General features: G+C 46.8%; 1 protein-coding gene across 2 annotated transcripts in view; it reads right to left on the bottom strand.

Annotated features, from left to right (window-relative positions):
* Window positions 1–1,634: 1,634 nt before the first annotated feature.
* Window positions 1,635–25,214, bottom strand: part of SPON1 (spondin 1) — a 269,321-nt gene continuing 245,741 nt past the window's right edge. Inside the window, exons 7-17 of one of the 2 annotated variants that reach the window (XR_011075438.1) lie at window positions 21,590–21,654; window positions 14,020–14,221; window positions 12,898–13,038; window positions 12,370–12,445; window positions 11,167–11,349; window positions 8,666–8,836; window positions 8,415–8,582; window positions 7,371–7,535; window positions 5,100–5,363; window positions 2,637–3,374; window positions 1,635–1,836 (exon numbers count right to left, since the gene is read on the bottom strand). Coding sequence is in view for 1 of the 2 variants with exons in the window: in XM_068555753.1 (XP_068411854.1) it covers window positions 3,211–3,374; window positions 5,100–5,363; window positions 7,371–7,535; window positions 8,415–8,582; window positions 8,666–8,836; window positions 11,167–11,349; window positions 12,370–12,445; window positions 12,898–13,038; window positions 14,020–14,221; window positions 21,590–21,654 (1,599 nt within the window). In the remaining variant the exon portion in view is untranslated. Of the gene's footprint in view, window positions 3,375–5,099; window positions 5,364–7,370; window positions 7,536–8,414; window positions 8,583–8,665; window positions 8,837–11,166; window positions 11,350–12,369; window positions 12,446–12,897; window positions 13,039–14,019; window positions 14,222–21,589; window positions 21,655–25,214 lie in introns of both variants that reach the window. The other variant, XM_068555753.1, reaches the window with a different exon arrangement.

The raw sequence follows: 25,214 nt of genomic DNA, 5'->3' as shown, positions 1-25,214 counted from the left end.
GCTTAACCGTTGTACAACTTCTTCCTCTGCCCGACAGAGCGTACTGACAGTGTTTCTAAAGCAGGGATGCCATTATTTAAATTTGACATTTTAGTACAGATCTTTTGCTCACAGATTTCAGAGGATTTAAATTGAAAAATTTGTCTTCATGCTCACTAGCATTCAGCTGATATTTATAGTTTGTTACAGTATCTCACTCTTTTTCAAAAGGGACTATTTTAATTCATTCTCCCTGCTTTGGGCAATATGAAAAACAAAATGAATTGTCTGTTATGAAAATTAATAGCACCAAAGAGTGCAATGTCTTGTCTTCCGTGATTCTGTGTTGTATTTAGAGATTAAACATTTATGTTTAGTTTTATCTGGACAATGCTGTCCATTTCTTTAGGATATAAATATTTAACTCGGGGGGGAAAAGACTGCACAGTCCTAGTACAGTTTAATATTTAACTCCTTTAAACTGAAACATGGGCTGTTAGGTCACAGAAATAATTTGACATTGCGAATTTTTGTCTTGCCGTTTTAGCCGTGGACTTGACCTGGACTAAGTTTCTGGAGAATTGTTGTCATGTGAGAATGTGTAATGTATCCTTACTTCCTGGAAGAAGTACACAGACCTTGACTATGCCTAAAACACGTTTCATACACAAAGTTCAAATTAAAAACAGCACAGAATTGTTTAACTTTTTCAATTCTGGGTCTGAAGAAGCCCAGGCTTTATTCTTATTTGCTACAACAGATTTCCTTCAAATAATGCATTGGCAAGGTGACAGGTGAGTGACCCCATGTCTGGTTGGGGAATATATCTCTGAACTTATTTTCATCTTAAAATGTGGATGTAAATTGGAGTCCAAGTGGTTTGGCATTGATTGATAAAAAAAAATATACACAATTATAGTTGTTCTTTATATGGCAATTTTTAACTGGGTGTCTTATGATCTATTTACTATCTCAGGTATCTCAAGTCCAAACAAATTTCATTTTTGTAGTAAAAAGTCTTTATTTCCAAAATGATTGGTTAGCCAGAGAAACTATAAACCACCTAACACAAGACTTTGGTAAGAAAGAGATTTGATGTTTCTTAAAAATTCCCCCTTGCAAACAAAAAAGAATTAACACTTATGTAACAAGAAACATGTTACCCATTCTCAGCCATTAACCAGTTGCCTGCTTTCAAGTCTCCAAAATTTGGATTAAAAATGGGACCAAATAAGAACATGAGATACTAGGGTGGCTTGTCCTTAGAGTTACTTAGGAATTGCCATTATATGGAACTTTGATGATTTTCATGGGTTGAGAGGAAGGATGCGTCTGGGTAGCTAAGAGTAATGTTGCAAAAGCGAGCAGATTCTGTATCAGGACTTTTTTTTTGTCCAAAAGTAGAAATTAAACTTCTTATTATTTCTTTAAATTTTGTGCTGCGTTGTGGGAGGAGAAAGCGGTTCACTTAAGGATTAAAAAAATAATGTTGGAAACAACTCAAACCTCCAGAAAGCTCAGGAATGTTAATAGTGGTCCCTCCAGAATGAGGGTGCAAAAGGCATATCTTTTGCTGCCTCTGATTGAAATGGAAACAATTGTTAAAAAGACCCAACCTTCTGAACACTGAATTAGTTTAAAACTAAAACACAAAAGACAGACCCAATGAGTTTTTTATTGAACAGTCTCTCTTGTGTTAAAGAAAATAGTACAGATTCAAGGCTATAGCATATATATATATATGTTGTGTTTGGAATATCCTGATGTGTTTAATGCAGATTCTTAAGGTAGTGTATTCAAAGCAACGTATGCATCTCATCCATGGTACATATTTGGATTAAGCACGGTAAGGAAGGCCTGCAACAGAAATGAAACAGTAATTTTAACAAAGAATGAGTAACAACTGCTGATGGACTCAACTCGGTAAAATGACCTTTTACACTAATCCTTGATAGTCAGTCAGTCTCCCTGAATTTGGTGTGCTTATGAGTGCTCGGAAGGGGATGGGAAACCATGATCTTGCCTATGGTTGTGTCAGAGGACCAGACCCCTGGTGTGGAGGGCTGACGTAGGTTTGACTTCCCACCAGATTTTACGGCCAAGCTTGATTCTGCAACATTCCTTTCTCCCTAGATTTGTCGTCTGTTTTTCTTGGCCTCTGAAACACTTTTTTTCTATGTGTAAAATTTTAGGACTTAAGAAACCCTTTCAAGTACAGAGAGAGATAGTATTTATTTCTGTTGAAGGAATGGCTTGGTGGGCTGCGGACAGATTTAACAAAATGTTTGCATAACTGAAAAAATGTTTTCTTGTTAGAAACTGGTTTGAGAACTTAAAAGTCTGTGTCGGAAGATTTTAAAAACTCAGGTTTGGGACTGCTATAGAGGCTAGTTTTGCTGCCTTGGCCTTGGTTCTAGTAAGGATCTAACATCAGAAGGTTCATAAGGCTGGCTTCCTAAGAGAATTGTGTCCAAAAAACCCCCAAAAAGAAGGGAAAAATGATTTCTAGACTTAGTACCTTTTACCTCAGTTGTAAGAACTGGTTACCTTATGTTCAAATAAAGCAGCCATCATTTCTTTCCTCTGGGGCATCAAGAACCGATATTAGGGGTTGAGATACATACGAATTTCTCAGTGAAAGAAGAAAAGCCACCCACCATCAATCAGTGCTTCTCTTCATGTCTGCCAGCTGTTTTCCCCAAGAACTGTTGATGACTGAGGAGACTCAACAACGGGCCCTAAAGTTCCACTAAATGAGAAGAGACGAGCAAACAATAGTTTCCTGCAAGAGGGAGCAGGCCAGACGAGAATGAGGGGAATCTGCACTCCACCTGACGGGGACTGTCTCCCCCATGCTGCGCCCCAGCACCAGGCACAGAGTCATCTGCAGACAGTTGCCTCTCCATGTGCAGGAGGCCGGGGTCTCTTTCCTGCCACCCAGGTGGGTGCTCCAGAGGGACACGTTTCCATTCAGTACAGGTGGCTGACACTACTTGTGCTGGATGAGGGCTGGCTGAGGATGAGGGAGCACCCCCTCAGTCTGTGCCCACCAAGAAGTGTACAGAAGGATGTCCCTGGCATCCACAAGACTACTGGGCAGACCACACTGCAGAAATGAAAACTAGTGTACACGATTTAAATTGCCTTAAACAAACAAGCAAACAAACAATCCAGCCATTGGTGACTCTGGGGGGGGGTCTAGAGTGCAGCCCTGGGAAACGTGTACCCTTGTTAACACGGGTGGACATGGCATGCTCTGATCTCCTTCTTGTCTTTGCAGCTGGTAAACTGGGAGCTTTTGAACCTTTTCTTTACAGTCATGTAGCGTTCCTGGATCCCGCCTCCACACAGTTTGGTGCATTCTGACCAGGCTGTCCATGGGCGCATCCTGCAGCCTGAAAGCATGAGAAGACCTGGTTAGGCCAGCAGACACGAGGGAAAGAACAAGGAAGCTGAACTCTAGTAAACAGCTGTCAAACTTAGTTAGTTGTCTGGGCTTTTCTGCTCTTGTATGTAACGATTTGTTGAATTAAATAATGGCTAGAGTCCTTATTAGGGACTGTTAGCTTATATGTGACAGACTGCAAAAATTGGCCATAAATACTTTGCAGCTCTTCCCCATCAAGGGGCAGAGTCTGCTTCTCCACCTCTTGAATCTGGGCTTGGCTCTATGACTTGCTTTTGGCCAATGGGACATGAGCAAGCATGGCTTGAAAAAAGTTGTCGGGAACCTTTCCACCACTATGTAAGCAAGCCTGGCTATCTGCTGGAGAGACCACGTGGAGAGAGGCTCCAGAAACACAGGTGAGGCCAATCTAGACCTTCCAGCCCCAGCTGAGCCACCACCTGGCAGTAGCGACTTGAGAGCCTAAGCTAGATGCCAGAAGAATCAGCCAGCTGAGTCAGGCCAAGTCGCTGCCCTACAGAATCATGTTAATTTCATTTGTTTTGGGGTGACTTGTTAATGCTGCAGCCACTCAAGGAGCCGTTAACCACTCACCCTTACGCTTTGCTCCCCCAAGTACTTAGCCTCTCCAGTACTAAGTTAACTCAGGTATAATTGATTATTTTTCCCATGTAAATAGACATGACTTTCTCAAAGAAAACTTCCCTGACCCCAATATTAGGTTAGATCTTTAAAAAAAAAAGTGCTTCCATAGCACTCTATACATTACTCCATTGTAGATCCAATTAATTACATTTATGATTATCCAGTCAGTACTACGCTGAGTTTTATGTCATAGTGCCTGCCTGGCACATAGTTGGGCATAATGTTTGTTGACTGGCCAACTGACCACCATGTGCAATAGACAACATTTTGATACGGGAACAGCTCCCTAGTGGAAAGATGATAGTGAACTTCAGGTAGCTCCGCATATCTGCACTTCTCTAGTCCTAGATGGAGGTGTAATGTCTTAAGGAAGAGAAGAGAAAAGAAAAAGGGGTAATTTGAGCTGCACCTTTAAAAATAGAAACCCATTAACCTTCACTTATATGCGGCACCTTCCTTACCCACTCCAGGGAATCCAAAGACCATCAATTGGCCTGGACCCAAGACTGACCGTGGATCTTCCCAACTACCATTTCATCATTTTGCTGATGATATTGCACTCTTGGCTTGGATCAGCTTATTCAGCAGTGAAGCTCTAGGTGGGATTTGTGTTTTTTGTTTGTTTGTTTGTTTTTTTAAGTCCTGGAACTCCTTCAGTTATGCAGGAGGAGTGGGACACATAATGTCTCTCCCGGGCTACAGAGAAAACTTAACCAGCCTCTGTGCCTCTGTTTTTGCCACCGCCAAACCACTCAGCACAGGCCTGTTAAAGTCATGCTGTTGCTTAAAACCTTCACCTACAGAATCAAGTCATCAGCAGGCCTTTCATGGTCTGGTCCCTACCCTACCTCTCCAGTTTGGTTTCCTGCCTCCCCTCTGCCATACTCTGTGTTCCTTCTGCCTTCCACTTACTACTTGAACATATCTTGCTCTTTGGTATCTCAGTGCCATTGTAATGACAACTCCTGCTGCCTGGGATGCCCTTGTTTTACTGGCAAACTCCTACAAGTTCTTTCAGACCACTCTGCTTTGACATCTCCCTGAACGCCAGCCTCACACTTGGCAGTACCTGGAAACTGGTCCCCATCGGACTCCTCCCTCAGCTGCTCACTCCTCCGGCTCTCTCGGGCCTCCCTCCAGCGCAGCTTCTGGATGGATGGATTTCGGAGGCATTTCCGGATGCGGCACTTTTTCCGCTGCACAGTCTCCGGGCAGGGTGCACCTCCAAACTGAGGCTCCATTTGGATCATGCGGGTTCGAATCATGTGGCCTTTCCCACATGACTTGTTACATTCTGACCATTGGGACCACTCGGTGAGCTCACAGTCAATGGCTGGCAAGACACAGATGGGCGTGAGTGTATCTCATGTCTGAAACAAGATATGGTCACTTATACTCTCCTTTGAACATCTCAACACAAGCCTATGGGAAATGCACAGCAGGTGCTCTTACCCCATTTTACAGAAGAAGAAACTGAGGCTCCAAGAGACAGACTGACTTTATCCAGCCCACACGGTTGGTAAGCAGTAGATGCAGGATTGGTGCCCAGATCAAAACCCACATGCTATGCCCTCTTTATGATTTGAGAAGGCTTTTGGGGGGGACCTTGAAGATTAGTTCAAAGCCTCTTGCCTTGCTCTCTAAGCTTCTAGAATATTGTCAAATTAGCCTCAAGTGGTACAGACTAGCTTCCCACAGCCAAGGACCCTGATTTTCTGAGGATAGGCACAGTTCACTGGTGCCATTTTCCAGAGCTGCCCCCGTGGACTAATACTAAGGACATTGTGACTTTTGCAGTAAGACCCAGGCAGTGTCTCTTGTTCTCGATATCATCCTCGGTCTTACATATGGCAGTCTGCAAAAAACACAGGAGTCAGAAATAGGAAATTCAGTAGAGAAGAGGGGCAGTAGCAAGTGGTGTCATGGTTTATCTTAGTAAGAGATCCAGCAAAGTCTTCTCATTAAGCCAGCATCTCACAAATGTGGACGAAAGATAACCCATTAGAGTGATTCTCAGGATGCTTCCTAGGGAGGCAAATGATTTCCAAACTCCGCTTCCCTTGCAAAGTGAGGGCCCGGCTGGATGGATCTAGGAAAAACTCATTTTGTTCATGGTCTTAGGCCTTTTCTCCCTGTGGGAGCTCAGGCAGCTTTCCCATCTGCAGCGTGGGGATAATGTTATTTTTCTCATTAGGTCGTGAGAATTAAGTGAAGTAATGCTCTCAGCCCAGTTTCTGGCCCACAGTAAGTGTTCCATAAATGTTCTTTTCCTTCTCCCTTCATTCACTGGACCCTGTGGATATAGAGTTTTGTTTAAGTCAGTAACAGTGTCTCAGAACATTCTGGAGCCCCAGCTCTGGTGAGCTGTGTTGAACACGGGGTAGATCTTAGTAAAAGCCCCAGGCTTTGTTTAATTTGATGGTCTGGGTCATCTCCACACATGACTTTGGCTAAAACAGCTCAGGAGCTGTAATATGTAACAGTGGTGGAGGTCTGCACTTCGCGAGTCCAGTGCTCGGCACTTGGTACCAATCATGTGGTTTAATTCTCAGAGCAACCTAGGAAGTTTTTCTCACTATTTTACAGATGAGGGACAGGGATGCTAAGTAATGTGCTGCAGTTTATGCAGCCAGTAAGGGACAGAGCTGGGATCTGTCCCCGGGCAGGCAGCCTGCATAAGGGGAGGAAGCATGGAAGGCTGCAAGTGCATTTCAGAGAAAGCCAGAAAGCAGATCTTAGCAAGTGTGTCTGACTTTCCACCACCTGAAAGGGAAGCTCTCATGGAAGACTAGCCAGAAAAATGGGCTCTCTCCTTGGAAATTAGTCCCCAGATGATAAACTCACCCTCATCTCCTCTGAAATCTCTGTGAGATTTGAGAGGAGATGAGGGTGGGCATGGAGCTTTTGAGCTTGTTGACGTGCTGGCCTGTCTTCTTATCAAGGCTGCAAAGGTACAGGAGTCACTGGTTTAAAGTCTGCCCTTTGGTCATGGGTAAATAAACTGGTCACAGGGAGGAGGAATAGAATTAAAAAGCTTGGAAAACCCCATGGGTCAGACAAGCCTCTAACTTGGGCGGGGGGTGGAGAACTATGAAATAAGTTTTATCGAGCCTGTGCTGTTTTCCATCTAAGTCTCCTGTTTTCAGGCTTCACAGCCATTTACAATTTGGGTGTTTTGTAGATGGTTAGTGGGATCCCCTTTTACTGCTGAGAAGATTGAGAGTTTAAATAACTTTGCTGGGCCCTGGATCTCTGTGTTAGTAAACAGTCGTAACTGTACAACCTAGCCCAGGGCTGGTTAGCAGGAGGAGAGGTGGCTTCCAGGAGCTCCAGGACTTACGGCATTCGGGCAGCATGCACTTTTCCACTTGCTCCAGCTCCTCATTACAGTCCCCGAGTTCGGCCAGAGACTTGAGCATCCGCTGGCGGGTGCGCATGCCCTTCCCACAGGTCACGCTGCAGTCGCTCCACTCGGACCACGGGGACAGCAAGCAGGGGATGGTGTCTAGACCAAGAGCCAGGTTTGCCACTGAGAACAGGCTCCCTTTGCTTTCTTTGATCTGGTGCCCCGTACCCTTTGTCCCCCACTCAGGCCCCTTGACTAAAGTGAAATTGACCAATGGGTTCAGATAACCGAAGTGACCCCCCCCTGGAACCAGGAGTGGCTCCACAGGCCACTACCTGCTGCTCTTGTCACTGTGCTGCATCTCCTCTGATCCAGCTGGTGCTCATGATGTGGCTCAGTAATATGAATACACAAGTCCCCACCTGAAGCACCCGTGAGGGTCTGAGTAGGATCTTACTAGAGACAGAAACATCCCATGTGCCCCAAGAACCGTGCACTAAAAGACAGGCTCAATGATGCGTTTTTGGACACTTTGGTGCTGAAATCGCTAGAATGTGTATGTACTTGGGTGCGTGTGTACATCTGTGTGTGTAGTGATGTGTGGGCCTATGTGCATCTGTGCGTAGAGCAGGGGTTGTAATGCTTTGTGGGGCCACAGGCAAGTCCAACATAGAACAAGAATGAGGGGGTCTGTGATGACTTGAGGAATGCACAACCTGCTTACATGTACTCTCCCCCCCCCCCAAAAAAAAGATACTATGGGGCCCTATAAAACACAGCTACAGGTGAATTCTATCCAGAGGCCACCAGTTTGCCACCCCAGCATTGCTCAGAATGCCTCTCAAAGGAGACCACTCTTTCTGGGTCTGGATGATGTCCTCACACCTGTAGCTCTCATCTTGCACCTAGAAGTGCACTGCAAGGATTGGCGGGGCGGGGGGGGGGGGGTCCATATTTCCTCTTGCACCTGCCCAGCCTTGACGGTGGTAATAGTAAGGGCTGCTGTGGTCCTCTGTCCCCTCTCCCACGCCCACTCACGGCACTCGGGCATCATGCACTTCTCTGCCTGAGACGTCTCAGCCTTGCACATGGAGCCGTCCGCCGGGCTCATCTTGACCATGCGGTGCCGCTTCTTCATGCCCATCCCGCAGGTGGCGCTGCACTCGTCCCACTCGCCCCACTCGGTCATCAGGCAGCTGCTGGGAGCTGGGGAGTCCTGCGGTGTTTAGCGTCGCCTTGGCAGCCACAGGAGCCCCGCGCCCGCCCCTCCCGCCCGGAACCCCACTCACAGCACTCCTCGTTGACCGTGCACTTCTCCGTCTCCTCAGTGGGCAGTGTGCACACGGAGCCGTCCTCCGGGAACTGCTTCACGTACCTCTCCCGGGACCGCATGCCAGTGCCGCAGGAGATGCTGCAGGGTGACCAGGTGATCCACTCGGACATGGTGCAGGTGGAGCCGTCTGCAACATAGGAGCAGATACTGCAGACCGGGCGCCACGACGCCGGGATCCGCACGACCAACCGAACTCCCCAAAGGCGGGCATCAAGAAGGCCAGCTAGCATTCAGGGGCAGTTAGTTAGGCAATCGAGGATGGAAGTCGACATAAAAGGCACACATCTTTAAACTAGGACTTGTTCTTTAAAGGAAATGCCTTTTTCCAGGTGCACGGAGCACTCGGGATTACTCGTCTCATGACAACACATTTGAAAGATGCTTGGATGGATAGGAGAGTGTGTGTATGTGTGTTTGCCTGTTTAGTTCTAGAGAAGAAGAGGGAAATGAAGTCATCCATCCACCCATCCATTTACTCATGTCAGTAAATCTTTACTGACTGCTTAGTGGTATGTACTGAGGTTAAAAAGATGTGTAAGATATGGATTTTGTTCTACTCCAGAACGAGAGATGGGCACGTAAACTGCAATAATTCTATGTATTGAAAATATGACAACAGACATAAGCCCAGGAGACTGGAATGGGGATGCTCCTTGGAGTTCTGGGTGAGATTTCACAGAAGAGGGCATATCTGAGTGCACTTTTGTTGGGTAGAGAATATCTGTATTTAAGGTGAAGGGAACAGCTCTTGAACAACCTGTACAGAGTGTATTGTGTGCGGCACTGGGAGATGAGGCTAGAAAGAAGGACTGAAGTCAAGGGTGTGAAGCCTCCTGCACGTGTCCGCAGGCTGTCACGTGCACGTGGGTGATGCCTACACATTGTTATTGAACCTACGGACAGGGTTGCCAGACAGTGCTTGCTGGCGGTGCAGCAATAAAGATGGCTGGAACCCACATTAGACCCAGGGAAATTCTGACACGTCCTACAACGTGGATGAACCTGAGGACATTATGCTGAGTGAAATAAGCCAGTCACAAAAAGACAAATACTGTATGATTCCACTTATATGAGATACCTAGAATGGTCAATTCTTAGAAAGTAGGATGGTGGTTGCCAGGGGTTGGGGGAATGGAAAGTTAGTGGTTAATGGGTCTAGAGTTTGTTTTGCGAGATGAAGAGTTCTGGAGATAGAGGGTGGTGATGATTGCCTAACTGTGTGTGTGTACACACTTAATATCACTGAACTGTACAATTAAAAATAGTTAAGTTGGTAAATTTGATGCTGTGTACCACCAAAACTACACCAGCAGGCATAGCCCAACATGTTTCAGAATTGTCATTACCACCTGGGAGCCACCTGAACTCCACCCCTGTAGAGGGGGTGGTTAAAGATCTCAGCTCCCACTGCAGGCCACAGACAGCCCACCCATCCGCCTCCCCTCCTCAACCCCAAGAATGAGAAAGAGCCTCCAGCGTTGCCAGCCCTGTCACAACTTCCTCCCTGCCTGTTCGTAGGAATGGCCTGTGCATGCAGGGTTCACTCCTCTCTGAAGTGCCTTATCATGGGCACAAACAGCAACAAACAACTGTGGAGTGCAGCCAGGAGAGGTATTTAAGACTGTGCCCCAGGAAGAGCCAGAGAGTGAATGACCTGCAGTGGCAGGTGAGCTTTCTTCAATTATCCTCAGCTTGGAAATGGTTTTTTTCCTGCCATAAACCAGCCCAGCCTATACATCCCTTCCTATTGCCTTGTTACACCTCTGAGACAGTTAAGATCAGAGCACAGAGTATAGATCTGTTCAGTCAGAGAGAGGAAGTGTACCCTGGGAAGTAGGCAGATGGCCTTTGCACAGCAATCAGAGTAGTGCCATGTTGAAGCTTGAGCCATCATGACATGCGCCGTGCAAGCTTACAGTTCAAGCCTGACCTTTGACCAGTTACAAGGAGAGACAGAATTGCTGCAATCAGTCCAAAGGTCCTGACGCAAGGAACTGAGGGCTCTGAGCCAGGCTGAGGTAGGACGTGCACGGGGGGTCCATGAATGACACAATTAGGGCAATGATTTAGATTCAATCTCGGCCAACCTGTTCACCTGCTTCTTAAAAAGAGGTTGAAGTTAAGGCCCAGAAGTAGGCAGCTTGCTATCTGTAGTTTGTCATAAATAGATGTGTGCTAGCTCTTTAGTAACTTGTGTCTATTTTCTTCCATGGCTGGGGGGTATAGGGGGTGGGGGAGTGGTCAGTTAATCTCAAGAATTCTTTTGATGTCATAAGACATGTCTGTGTTCACAGCCCTCAAGATACTGTTGGACATGGGAGTCTGCCCTTGGTGGTCCCCACTGACAAATACAGTCAGGATCCTAGTGCCCCACTGGGGGGGTGCTGCCTGACCAGGTATGAGAGGCTGGCATGGCCAGGCAGGACCCTCCCTTCCTGAGCCTGGGTGTCTCGTCACCTTCATCGCTGCAGCCCGGGCCCGTGCAGGGCTGGAAGTCCTGGGTGTCGGGACAGGGGACACTGAGGTCCAGCTGTGCCTTCAGCATGCGCTGCCGCATCCTCTTGCCTTTGTCGCAGGTGGAAGAGCTGCAGGCGGACCACGGGGACCAGTTGGAGTAGATGCAGGTTTCGGGGGTGTCATCTGGGAAAAGTAGGTGACATGGTTTTCCTGGGAGCCTGTGGAAGCTGTGACTGGCCCTCTCTCCCCAGAAGAGCTCACGCGGGGACGAGAAAATCCCCGCTGTCTACCCAGCCTCCGGGAGCCTGGGTACTCCGGGGATGCAAGCAGCCATTCACTTCCCTTTCAAAATTATAGTTCGGGCATTCCACTAATAAAAATCTAAGTAACTTAATAATAAGGAAAGACTCTCTTACTGTCCCTTCCCCTCAACACTTGAACACAGGCCCCTCACCTGGCAGACATCGTTTCCACACAGGTGCAGGCATACGTATCACAGGCAATTTGGGGGAAACAGGTTTTTTTGTGTGGTGTTTCTCATCCTCCCGGTGACCCATACACAGTGTCGTGATGAGAATAAGGGTGGCCGGTGTTCGCTGAGCACTTATCATGTGCCAGCATCATTCTAAGAACCGTATTTGTCTTATCCCATTAGCTCCTTACCACAGCTCTCTACAAGGCGGGTTCTTCTATTATCCCCATTTTACAGTTGAGGAAACTGGTAGAAAGGTGGGCCTCTTGCCCAGGGCCACAGGAGGAGAGCCCAGCTTGTCTGGCTCCAGATCCTATGAGAGAACTTGAGCTGAAGCCAGGGCTCTGCCACTGCCTCCTGACTGTAGGGTCTGGGCTCACTTTCCTTGCTGGGGAGGTGGATGGACCCACTCCTGCCTCACAGGCTAGTGTGAGAATCAAAGCAGAGAGTCATCTGAGTACTGTGAAGCCTATGCAAATGCCATTTGCCTGATACTGTTGAATATATATTCCAGTGTCATACCTTCACCAATTCCCTTATACTTTGTGCCTAGCCTTGGTCTTGTTGTGAATTATATTTCAAGCAGAAATCCTCAAAGAAGGGATTACCAAATCAAAGGACATAATATATTTGTGGCTTTTAAAACATGTTAGCAAATTGCTTTCCCAAAAGATAGTTTATGTTTAGTTCCCAATTTATGTTGCCACCTGCAACAAAGGAAGACGACTTACCTTCATCTTTCTCTTCTGGAGCCAGGTCTGCTACAATATCGTCAACATTGTCAGGTACAATATTGCACTGTTCCCCCTGCAAAAGGAATTTTACTTGGAGGGCTCACATTAAAGAACGGAATGTGTGTGGGAAAGATGGAAGAGGATATAAAATCGAATGCCCACCCTGTATACAAATCCTAGGCCATGGCGGAGTTCTGGGCCCACTTTTACAACCTGACCGGAAAAAGAAATGGCAGTAAAGCCACAACTTCCCACTTCCTGACCCATGGCAGACATTAGCAATTGATTATGGCATTCATGATGAAGCCTAGTTACCTGGAGCAAATCATTTGGTTGAGTGTCAAACTGTACCACCATGTTCATTTTGCTCATTTATATCTTATGAATAATTTGCATTCTAGAAACTCTGGGAGGCCCAGGAATTCCACATCCTGAATATGCCAGGGACCCCATGATTCAAGAGCTGAAAGGGGTCCGGTCTCCTGATGGGAAGGGTCTGTGCCAGGGTGAGCTCTAACCCAGTACCTTCCGAGCGATTCTCTCAATGACAACTCTGGCTACTTGAGTGATGGACCCGCCCTCTGGATCGTAAAAAGGACTCTGAGGATGGTCCAGGCTGGTCAGGGGTCGGATTTTCTCCTGGGGAATTGTGGGCTTGTTGGGTGACTGTAGTGGAGAAAACACAGATACAGAGAGTGGGAAATAAAACTGGTTAAAAACCACAAAAATTTGATATATGATCAGAATAAAAACCTTGAAAGGAATTTAACAAGTATAGCTGCTATTTATATTTACAGAATTTTGTTAATGCCATGTGTTGTGCATGAACATTTGTAGATCTATACTTTCAGATTCTCCCATGTACACAGTAGGATTATGCCCAGATGAAGATGCCGAGTTTTAGAGAGCCATTTCCAGCTAGGAAATTGCTGAACCAGGTTGGTCTGAATCCAGAGTTCTTCCCACTAGACCAGGAGTTGGCAAACTTGTCTGCAGAGGGTCAGATGGTAAATATTTTAGGCTTTGTGGGCCAACTGTGTCTGTTGCAACGACTCAACTCAGTTGTAGTGAGAAAGCAGCCCCAGACAACATGCGGTCGAATGCGTGAGGCTGGGTTAGAAAACTCCAGGTTGCCCCATAGTTTACCAACGTCTGTTCTAGATTGTTCTACCACTGGTTTTCTGATGATTCCAGATTTTGATGCAGTTGGCGTGCCGACCATATCTGAAAAATATTGTCATTCACAGGAGAATCCAAACTCCTTAGCCTGGCCATCCGGAAACCTTCGGAATCTGGCCCAGCTTAACACACATCAATTTCGTGCTGTTCCCCATTCTCTCTCTCTCTCTCTTTTTGCCTCCATGCCTTTTGCCTGCTGTTCCTTTGCTTATCTCTGAACTGCTCTTCAGCAGAGTCCCTTCCTGTGCTCTCCTGACCAGCTGCATGGACACTTCCCGGAGCCCGAGTCACACAGCATGTGAGTACGTGATGATGGGACCATGCTGGGCTCCCCTACCGGACTGTGAGTTCATCTGGTACAGAGCCTGGGCCAGACTCATCTCCATGGCCAGGGCATCCAGAACAGGGCCAGACAAGGAACAGGCGCTCGGGAAGGTTTGTCACTCACCACTCCAGGCGCGCACGTACCTCATAGGTCACCCCACTGTCGGTGCCAGCGTCCCAGGGAATCAGGTCCTGCACCACTTTCTGGACCCAGCCGCACTCTTTGGTGCACAGATCCTCTGCGGACAGGCCCACGTTCCAGTCGGGACTGGGGCCCATCATGGTCAGGAAGGACATTAAGTGGCGCGTCCTGTCCACTGAAAATTCAGCCGAGGGTGCTGCTCTCCTGGAAACCAAATGCAGAGACCTTTACCTTCGGGGCCTTGGGGGTGCATGCTCTGAGGGACATGTGGCCAGACGACGGCTAAAGGATGAGAGGGAGAGAGAGAAGGGGGATTCTCCCACTGGTCTCTACCTTTGGCTACTACTGGTTTCTCTCTCCAAGCCCATCCATTGGCCACACGTGGAGAGAACCATATGCTACCACGCTATCCATTTTTAATGTGTCTTCCGCACTTGCTATCATTTTGTGTTTTCTTATTTATTTGTTTAGCTGTTTATTGACTATCATTTCTCACTGGAGTGTAAGCTCTGGGAAAGCAGGGATTCTGTTTGCCTTCTTCATGGCTTTATTTCCAGTGCCTGGCACATCGTAGATGCTAAGCCAATGTTTTTGAATAAGCAAGTGAACAAATACTACGGGCTACGTGTGCGCCCAGCCATATTGGAAGTGAGGTGAATTTGACACATAAAAACTGCTTAATGATGCCCCAAGCCTTTCCTTATACATTTTCTTAGATGCCTCAGAGCAGACCTGGGGTTAGGATTATTGACTCCAATTTATGGATGAGGAAACAGAGGCTCAAAAGGGTTATGTTATGTAACTTGTCTAGAGTCACAAAGTGAAGTGGCAGAACGGAGACCACAACCCAAGTCAATCTTAATTCAAGGTCCAAGTTCTTTTTGTCATCAGTTTCTAAGTCCCCACCACCCCCAGCCCCACTTCACTCTCTAGAGCAACATTGTGCCATCAGAGGGATCATCTCCCCAGCCTGCTGCCTCCAGTGCCCCCAGAGGCTGCTCAGAGCAAGGCCCTGCCCTGGCACCAGAGCTCACCCATCGCCTCACAGCTGGTTCCTTGGCCGTTTCCTCCAGTGGGCGAGCAGGGACCCAGCTGTAGAGCCAGAGACCTTTGGCTGACAGCCCCCAAGCTGTGAGAGGCAGTTCTTCAACCTCTGTGTCCTCGTGTTGCTAAGACAAGGTCCTAGGAGTGGCCAGAGCCCACCGAGAGGCGTGGTGGGAGAGCTACAGTCACTCAGCCACACTTGGTGGCACACCTGCATTATTTTATTTTCCCTTCATGATACTCCTGTGGGGGTTAGAATTATCATCTCATTTTGTAAAGAAGAAAGGAAAGCGTATAGAAGTTAATAAACTTTGAGACGCAGCTGGTGAGGCTGAGGCATGAAGACAGCTCTGCCTGACTCTCCATTCGGGCTGCTGATCATGGGGAATCCTTAGCTGGGGACCAACTCGTCTGTTCGGTCCGGCTGGCAGCTGTTTGGGAGTCTCTGTGCCCAACTGTTGGGACCAGCTGCTTCTGGCTGCCCTCACCTGTCCCCAGAAAGCGATGACTCCAGGCTTGCTTGGGCCCTGTGGAACTGGGCCCCTTGGGCAGGCCGGATGGGATCAGGCAACAAGCAGAGAAGGCGGGAGGCCTGGGTGTGCATCGTCCCATACCGCCTCTTAGAGCTGCGTATCCTTGGACAAATGACTAAACCTTTCTGTGCCTCAGTATCCAAATCTACAGAATGGGGATCCCCATAACTTCTACCCCAAAGGGTTATTGTTAGCGTTTAATGACAGAACTCGCATCCAGTACTTAGCTCAGTGTCTGGCACCTGAACGATTACTACTAAAGTAAGCCCCCTACATATGAACCTTTAAGTTGCGCACTTTCAAAGATGCGAATGTGCGTTCCACCAACGTCAGGCGTGAGTGAAATTGCAGCTTGCCCTCCGTCTCCTATTGCTGACGATCCTTCGGCTCTACCGTCTCCCACCTCCCCTCCCTCCTCCAGTCAGTAACTCTTCTTGCCTGTTCACTCGATGCCAGCCCCTGTATGCCAGCTGTTGTACTGTACTACTCTACTTTTCAAGGTACTGTACTATAAGATTAAAAATGTTTTATTTTTTTGTTTGTTCTTTACGTATTATTTGTGTGAAAACTATTCTAAACCTATTACAGTACAGTACTAGATAGCCGATTGTGTTAGTTGGGTACCTAGGCTAACTTTGTTGGACTTAGGAACAAATTGGACTTAAGAACGCAGGAACGGAACTCGTTCGTATGTAGGGGACTTACTGTATTACTGTTACTGAGTGAAGCAGCACTGAAGGGTCATATGGAGATCAGAAAAGAGAGGCAAGGGGAGGGAGGCCTTCCTGAATGCACTTCTCACTTCAGCCTGATGCCAGTGTAGGTTCTGGAACCTGAGTGGAGGAAGAGCCTGGCCTGAACCTGGCTTTGGCATCAGGACGCACATGCACTTGCATCTGCTGGGAAGGCTCTCCTTCAGTGGCCTCCAAAGTGTGGTCCTTGGACCAGAAACATCGGTGTCCTCTGGGAACTTGTTGGAAATGCAAATTATTGGGCCTCACCCGAGATTTACTTAGAGACTCTGGGGGTAGGACCCAGCATTTTGATTTAATAATCCCTCCAGGTGATTCTAATGTGCCTCAAATTTGAGAATCACTGGTCTACTCATCTTCCAAGCCTCAGGTCATGAGTCACCTCATCCAGGAGCCTTTCTGATCCCCTGCACTGAGACCAGTGCCTTTGGTCTGTATTTCCACACTGTGTAGGTCTCTGAGCTGTACCCTTTGATTGTAATCTCTTCCTCACTGTTTGGTCTCCCCCACTAGACTAGGAGCCCTTTGAGGGCACAAACCTGTTTCACAGCCATATCCCAACACCAGGTTTCCAGTGGGCCAGCTGAACAAGTAGATGTATGATGACTTGAGCGCCAGCCACTACTTACTAGATCTTGGGCAAGTAACTCACTCATCCTCTTCCAGTCTCAATTTCTTCATCTGACATTACCCACCCGCCGTGTTGCTGTGAAGCTCAGATGATATGTTAGGAGGCCTTTATAAACTGCTAAAGTCCCACACTTACATGTCTGCTATTTAGTTAGGTACAAATTGGGGGATTTCATTTCCTTTTCCCATGCATGCATTTTCTGGCATGTAGGTCATTGCTTTTAGCAGCTTCTTTAAAGACCTGGTTTCTACAACAATTGCAGTCTGGGGAGCTGCGGCATTGCTCACCTAGGGATTAACAGGACACTGTCTGGGGTCTGCCTTCCAGTAACTGCCTGGCAGAGAGCACGGGCATGTGGGCAGAGCGGGACTGCTTGGCCCTGGACCCCTCGGGAGTCCAGCAGTGCCTTGGAGGAAGGCTTCTCTTCCGTTGCCATAGAGACCAACCACTACACCTGTTACCTTCCCATCTCCCTGAGCATGTGGTTGTGGATCAGGTAGTCTTTCATATCCTGTACCCCCCATGGATGAAGCTATTCATCATGACAACCTAAGAGGACAAAACCAGCTCTACTTGGGAATCCACAGCTGGAGAAACCAAACCAACCCCCACCCAACACACCACCCTGCTACTCTGCCCAGCCGAAGGATGTAACCATCTGAGAACCTCCTGTGTTTTACAAGGCTTATACAAATCATTCTCTGCTAATGCATTTTGGCCAAATCTGTAACCTGAGTGAGGTATCCCCCAGACCCTGGTAAGTGTTTCAAGGGGTAGAAAATTTGGGGCAACCGATCCCTGCACAAAACGCCTGACCTTAGGTTGGGTGATATGGTAAATTTGACTGTAAAAGCCTGGGAACGATTTTATAACACGTTCAGTTACATCCTGCTCTTTTCTTGTACCCTTGACTGGAAAATTCATCCTCAGGCCCCCCAGCTTGAGGGGAGGAAATGTTTCCTGCCCTCACCTCAAATTGCTTAGGACCCCTGGTGTACCTTCCCAGAGCATGTTGAACTCACTCTTTCCTTGGAGTTCCTTGTTCAATTTCCATCTTCCCTGTTAGGTTCCAAAAGAATAGGGACCATTTTTGTCTTGTTTACAGCTATATCCCAGTGCCTGGCGTAGAACTTGGCATGCGGTAGATTCTCCTCAAATATTTGTTGAAATAAATGAGTTAATCTAGGAAATGAGTATGGAGCTCTTAACACTTCCTTTGGCCTTCAGATCTAATTTTAAAATTACCTCAAAGCATTTATTACTCCTATAATAAAAATGCTATTTAAAATAATGAAATGGATAAGAATATATGTGAGTTTTCTTTAGGAAATGCTAGATATGACTGGAATTCTTTAATTTGTCCAAACCATAATAAAAATTCTTATTCATGCTTTCTTATATGCCATGTCTTCCCATAAAGTATTTTATTAATTTGATCTCATTTTTCTATCTGGGATTTAAATTTTTATCACTTTTCTGGCAAAGAGAATTGATCTGGCCATACCATATAACAATATACTGTAAAGTATGATAATTAAAATGATGTAATATCCAGGATAAGATAGAAATATAGATCAGTGGCACAGGCTGAAGATTCCAGAAACTTTAGATAAGGACTCATACAAAATTGAGGGGGAGAGGAAAGATCATGCAACAAGTGGGGTTGGGCTAACTTAATTGCAGTTTAAAAAAATATGGTATTCACATCTAATATCACACACACACACACACACACACACACACCCCCAAACAGCAAAAAGTCAGCGTTAAGTAAAAAACAACCAGATCATAGGAAAAAAAAGTCAAGTTTTTTGATCTGTTAGAGAAACGTTCATTTTTCTCAGCTTTGAAACAATAAAAGCAATCACAAAAGTAACTAATTGAATTATATACTAACTAAAAACATCTGCATAATGGAAACAACAGTGTTGAATTAGAAAGGAAAAATGACATGTTAGCAAAAATGTCTCCCTCTAGTTTGACTGACAAATGTTAATATCTATAGTATGTACAGAGCTAGTCCAAATCTAAAAAAAAAAACCACCACAATCCCAATAGGTAAAGGAAAGTTATGAACAGGCAATTCATACCAGAAAAATGAAAACCAAATGAAGACACAGAGATATCTTGTGCCTTTTTACATTCAGAGAGGCAGCGTGATGTGGGAGAGAACAAAGGGGACTGGAATAGACCGCTGGCTTTGAGCCCTGGTTCCGTCACTTATTAGCTATGTGACAGCAGCTTTGACCTCATCTCCCTTTACAATTACTAATCTGCAAAATGGGAGCATCCTCAGACCCACCCCAGGGCTTTTTGTGAGGACATTGCTTATCATCATGACTGGCACCATAAAAGGACTTGGTAAATGTTGATTTCCTTCTCGCTCTGCTTTTCCAAACAAAGCTTTCAAAAACACGACGAAAGAAAAGAGGCACTAAAGGATTTTTATGGTCCTTCTAGAGACTTACTATACCATTCTAAGTTACAGATCCGTATCAGTGAGACTCAGGTCACGCATATGCTGAGTTCTGTCCCTCTTGTTCGTTTCAAATAATCCTCAATAAAGAGCTTTCAAAAAAAAAAAAATAAATAAAGAGCTTTCAAAGTTGCAGAAACTCAATCTCGACACTAGGTGGTGCTAGAGCCATTCACTAGGCTGAAGTCTGTGTGGCTGGAGGAAGGTTTCAGTGAGGTCTCTGCCTTGGACAACTCTGTTTATAACTTGGAGGCATCTAGGGCTCCGAGTCCATCCGGCCTGTTAGACCTCTGCGTTCTCTAGTCCAAGGCCAGTCTTCCTTTACAATCCTGGGGACATCAACGGACCTGGGCAGGTTCTACAGGAGACCGGGAGCACCCTGAAACTTCCAGCCCTGATTTGACAGAAAGATGCCTCTGGCCCCCTGGGAACCATGGCTGGGATGATTAAGGGGGCACAGACCCTCCAGAGGCATGATTTCTGGAAAGGGTGACCATGTCTCTATTTCACCTGCCTCTCATCTGTCTCACAAACAGATCTGTCTAAACAAATGTTAATTAATCAGAATGGCTGAGAATAATTAAGGAGACTACAGTCCTTTAGAGGATTCATCATAAGGAAGGGAATAAAATTTATTTTTAAAAGTTCCAGTAATTCCTAACAGTCAGACTTAACCGGAGGAACTGGGTGGTGGAAATTCAGCATTGATTTGCAGGAAACCTGGGCATTTTCCATTCAGGCGCCGGAAGAACTTGTGCAGGATGTGGCTTTTGCTCAGAATTTGTCTTTCCTGTGTCTACCTGCACTCTGGGCTTTTGGAGCCACAGCTTGATTTATTGAGCTAAACAAGTCAGCAGCTAATTTGTTCATTCATGGCTGTCCTTTGAGAAGTGGTCCTGGGGATAAAGATGAAGATCATTGAAAACCAAGTCAGTTTCTCTGGGCAGGACCTCACAAAGTAGGTCACCCTGGCTTTCCACTGGCCTGAGGGAGGCTGGAATCCCATTAACCTCAATAGAGCAGGCTCACAAGGAGGGGCAGGGCTGTTTCTGCAAAACAAAACGTGGCTGCGTGTAGGCTTCCTAATTTGACTTCCTAATGAGATTTGGAAGAGGAAAGGGGAGACTGGGGTATGGGAAAACCAAAGGAAAATTCCTTTCCCTTAACAAGCTGGTAGCACTGAGTGGAGAGGCTTCGGGAATTTGGGAAATCTGAGTGTTTGCCATGGATTAATTCTGTTCCACTGGGGTCTCAAGATATCTGAGGGATGGGTGAAGGGTGGGAAGGTGTCCCCAAATATTTTTTTTCAAATCTTCAGAAATTAAAAAAAAAAAAAACTCCATTGATTCTTTCATCCTCTTGGAGATACTGCCCAGTCTCTCTTCTTTCACATCAAACTTCACCGAAGAGTTGTCTGTACTCACTGACTCCATAACCTCACTTTCTGTTCACATTTCACCCTGCTCCAGGCTGTTTACCCTCCCCCCATAACTCAGCAGAAAGGATTCCCAGTAAGGTCACTGATGATCTTGATGTTGATAAATCCAGCTGGCATTGTGCAACTCTGGTCTTCCTTGATCTCTCAGCTGCCCTGGACACAGCTCTCCTTCTTGAATGCTTTCTTCCCTTGGCTTCCCTGTTACCAAGCTTCCTTCCCCAGTCTCCTTGTTACTCCTTTTTTGCTCCCTTTGCAGGCAAGTCCTCCTCAGCATGAAATGTTGGAGCTCCTCGGGACTCAGTCCCAAGCCCTTGACTCTCATTCTCGAGCTGTCTCTCAACCATGTCCTTGGTGTTGATTGTCTCCCATTCCTTGGTGACTCTCAATTTTATATCTCAGTTTAGAATTCTCCCCCTGATTTTCAAAGCTTTATAGTTAACCGTGTTCTTAACACCTCCAATGTCTGAGCGGGGTCCTCTGCAGTGTTAAAGCCATGGGGGACACAGAGACCAAGCCTGCATTCCCCGAGGAGGTAGGGGCACTTGGTACTGCACGCATGAGCAGGGCACCTCACCTGCCCAGCCACCTGAGAGGCAGTGCTGACTTCTACGACATAACTGGCATGCGGCGGCCAGGAGGCGGGTGGCTCCACGTACAAGGCCAGGCCGGGGGCTGGACAGGGCCCTGTTGCTACTTACACGTTGAGAGGCTGCCAGGCTGGCCACTGAGCTTTGGCTTTGATGACAGTGAGGACCTCATCGCTCTGTAAAAAAGGACCACAGGTATTTAGTGAGGAGAGCTGGGCTCAGGGAGCAAGAGGGCTCTGACATAGTGACGTTGTCCTCCCCCATGCCCTCACCTGCTGCTGAGACTCTACCTGCCCCCGGGTGAGGAGCCCTGGCGTCTCGGCAATCCCAGGAGGTGGGGCTGCGTCCAGGGCGCCTGGTGTGTGCTGGACACCGAGGGGCCCACTGAGCCACCCTTAAGGGTTCCAGCGCAGACCCTTCTCCACAGGAGCCAGGCTCTAACTTGCCCTCCCCCTGGGACGGCCAGACCTCCACATCGTGTCCAGCCTGGAGGGCAGGTCATGCTCTCTGTGTCCAGGCTTCCACTGGGGCCTGCTCCAGCCACACTGCAACCACCATGTGACCCCAAGGGTTGTCACCCCCGAGGCCTCTCCTGCTGTCGAGACTCACATACTGGATCAGACTCCCTTGGACAAGGGAGGGCAAGATGAAGCCTGGGGCCCACACTCCTGGGCCACTCACGTAATCCTGCTCTAGTTTGCTTTGGACAGTGTGTAGGGCACCCTTAAAGCTTGGGGACCTAAAAGAATTTTTTGAGGAAGAAGTTGATAATTAACATTTAGAAGGAAAGCCTTAAGTCATCATCGTGGGGAAAAATCAGAATTTTGTTAATCTTGCTTAACTTTACTTCGAGATTTGTTTGGGTTTTTGTTTTCAATTACACATTGGGGCTGAGGGCTACCGTAGGCTTTTCAAAGCTTAAGCTTCCACAGGTCCAAATTCAGTTTTGGCTGGGGTTTCCCCAGAGTGGATTCAGCTGGTCCTGGAGCTCCCCTTCCCCGGGCCGGGGCCCAGCAGTGCTCAGACACCACTGTCCACGCTGCACAGAAAAGCCCAGGATGTCACCAGCAGGGGCAGCAAGAGCTTTGTTGCCGAATGAACAGGTTTCTGAGTTCCCGAAGGGCAGAGACTGGCTTGGCTGGCCCACAGCTCTGCCCCAGTCCTTGGAGTTGTTCCTGGCAATAGGTACCTAGCATGTATTTGGGATGAATTGGTGAACTTCTCCTTAGTTGGTGGGTACCTTGCCCAGAAAATCCCATGCAAGGAGGAGGTCAGAGGTGCCTCCAGGCTCAGGCCGCAAGATTAGAAAAAGCCTCTGGTCTGGAGCACCTCGTCTGCAACCAGGGAATGGGTTGCTGGAGCAGGGTGGGGAGCTTAGAGGGGACAGGAGCTTAGCCAGATCCTGCTCGGCTTGGGCACCTACTGATGGTCCTGGTGGGGCGAGGGTAGAACTGAGGCCCACAGGGCACTGCGTCCCCCCAGAAGCTCGCAGCCTGCTCTGAGCTCAGGCTTCCTTGGGGGTTCCCCCTTTTGGTCAGAGGAAAGAATCTGTGGATGCACAGACACCCCCCCACTCACATGTCTGCAGGGAGAGCGTTTCCAAGTCCCAACAGAGCGCTTTACATTTCTCATGGGAGATTTTTTTATTTGTTAAGACTGTATCCCTGACTCACTCCTAATACGCATCTGCTGAGTGACGGAGAGAAGCTGCCTGACATGAAATCACATGTAGACTCGACCTATCTCCCGAAGGCCAGTGCTGGTCTCCTGTGACCTGGGTTTCCTGTACTTAGCTCATACGTTCCGTGTCCCACAGCGAGTTCTTCATCTGCCCCTAGAACACTGCTCTTCCTCAAGTGGACCCCATCGGGCACATCCACCAGCTGCCTGCATTCCTCCATCTCTTACCCCTCACAGCCGTCGGGCCCCAAGATCCACCGCATTCACAGCCTTACTATCTCGAGTCCTTCCACGGTCTCCTCACCAGTTGCCCCGGCTCTAGTATCTTCTTGCTTTTCCCCAGTCCACCCTTGACATTGCTGCAAATCTGACCGTAACCATTGCCTGCCTAAACCCTGCAACAGCTCCCCACAACTTCCAGGGTGATTTCTTAATCCCTGAGTTTTGCCTACGTGGCCCGCATCAGCTAGCTTTTTTCTTTGATTTTTAATTTCAGAATAATACATGCTTTTCGTGGAAAAATTTAGCATCACAGAAGCACACAATGTAAATGTTGAGCATTCTACTTTAGCATGTATCCTGGCTTCTGCCACCTCCTTCTCCAGAATGTTACAGTTCAGTACATGTCATTCCAGACCTTTCACTATACTTAGGTACTATGTGTGTGTGTGCACGTACATTATATACAGCTTTTCCCACAAAAACTGCATCGTATTGAATATCTTATTCTGCACCACGATTTTTACATTTTCTCCTTACTATCATATCATGGGGAACTTTCCATGTCAGTACCTATGGCAATATAATTCCCCTTTTCTTGATTTTTAAAGTGTTAGAGATCTTCAAATTAGGGTAAGCCAGGTCAAGACTTAGAAAAAAAGAAATCCAAGTATGAGATCCAAGTAATGAGGTACTGTCTGGAGACAGTCCTTTTGCCCTTGAAGAAATACTTTACTAAGAAATAAAATCAATGTGGGTGGAGTTAAGGGGGCCACCAAGTTAGCTGGCCCTGCAGATGCACCTTGTATTACAATTAAATCTTGGTTTTCAAGTCCCAACTAATGACATTGATTTTGCTTTTGCAGCATATAACTCAACAGAAATTGTTGGGGCCCTCCACTAGTGTTTATTTATGGTGCTGACATTCCATCTGTATTTTTTAGAGCCATGGAGGCTCCAAGGATGGTGGTTCCACGTCTGCAGGCACTAGAACAGCTTCTTCCTGTAAACTGTTTCATCTCATGGTTACGCACCATCTGCATGATCAACAGTTCCTTGTTGTGATCTTTTATGTTAGCCAATGAAATAAGAACACAGGAACATTCTGGAAAATATATTTAGAAAACTAAATATTTTTCTTGAAGCATCAAAATTCTCTAGTAGAACCAAAGTTCTATAGGATTGGAGAGGGTCTGGCTTGTTCATGGCCATATCCAAGTGCTGTGGATACTCAGTAAATTGGTGAAAAAGCAAAGCCACACCATTTTTTGATGTATGTGTAGAATTCCATAGCATGGATGTTCTCTTATTTAACCGGCATTATTGGTGGATATTTAATTGTTTATATAAATGATGCTATAATGAACACTTGTGTACATATTTCTTTGTTTACAAGTTCCTGTGTCATAGACTTCCAGGAATGATCAAACGATGAAGCAAATTGACAACTTTGGTGGCGCCTACCAAATTGTCCTCCAAATGTCTGTACCAATTGATACTTCAGCAAGAATGTGTATGTGTCAATGTCTTTACAACTTTGGGCACACTGGATACTATCAATCTTTTTCGTCTTTACTAATCCAGCAGGCAGAAAAGTAGCATGGTTGAGAGCATAAGCCCTAGAGTCATACCTGATTTCAAATCGTGACTGCACCGTGACTAGCTCTGTGTCCTTTGCAAGTCTCTGACTTCCCTTAGCTTTCTCATCACTGAAATAGGGTTAAAAAGTATATCTACCACATGGTGTTATTAGGGGGACAAAATGACATAATTCAAGTAACGTGCTAATAACCGTGCCTGTATTAGCATCAATACTAGCTACTACTCTTATTCTTAT

Source organism: Eschrichtius robustus, chromosome 11 (genome assembly GCF_028021215.1).
Source record: "Eschrichtius robustus isolate mEscRob2 chromosome 11, mEscRob2.pri, whole genome shotgun sequence".
Taxonomy (NCBI): Eukaryota; Metazoa; Chordata; class Mammalia; order Artiodactyla; family Eschrichtiidae; genus Eschrichtius; species Eschrichtius robustus.
The sequence above is the reverse complement of the archived record's forward strand: the minus strand, read 5'-3'. Positions and strand labels throughout refer to the sequence as shown.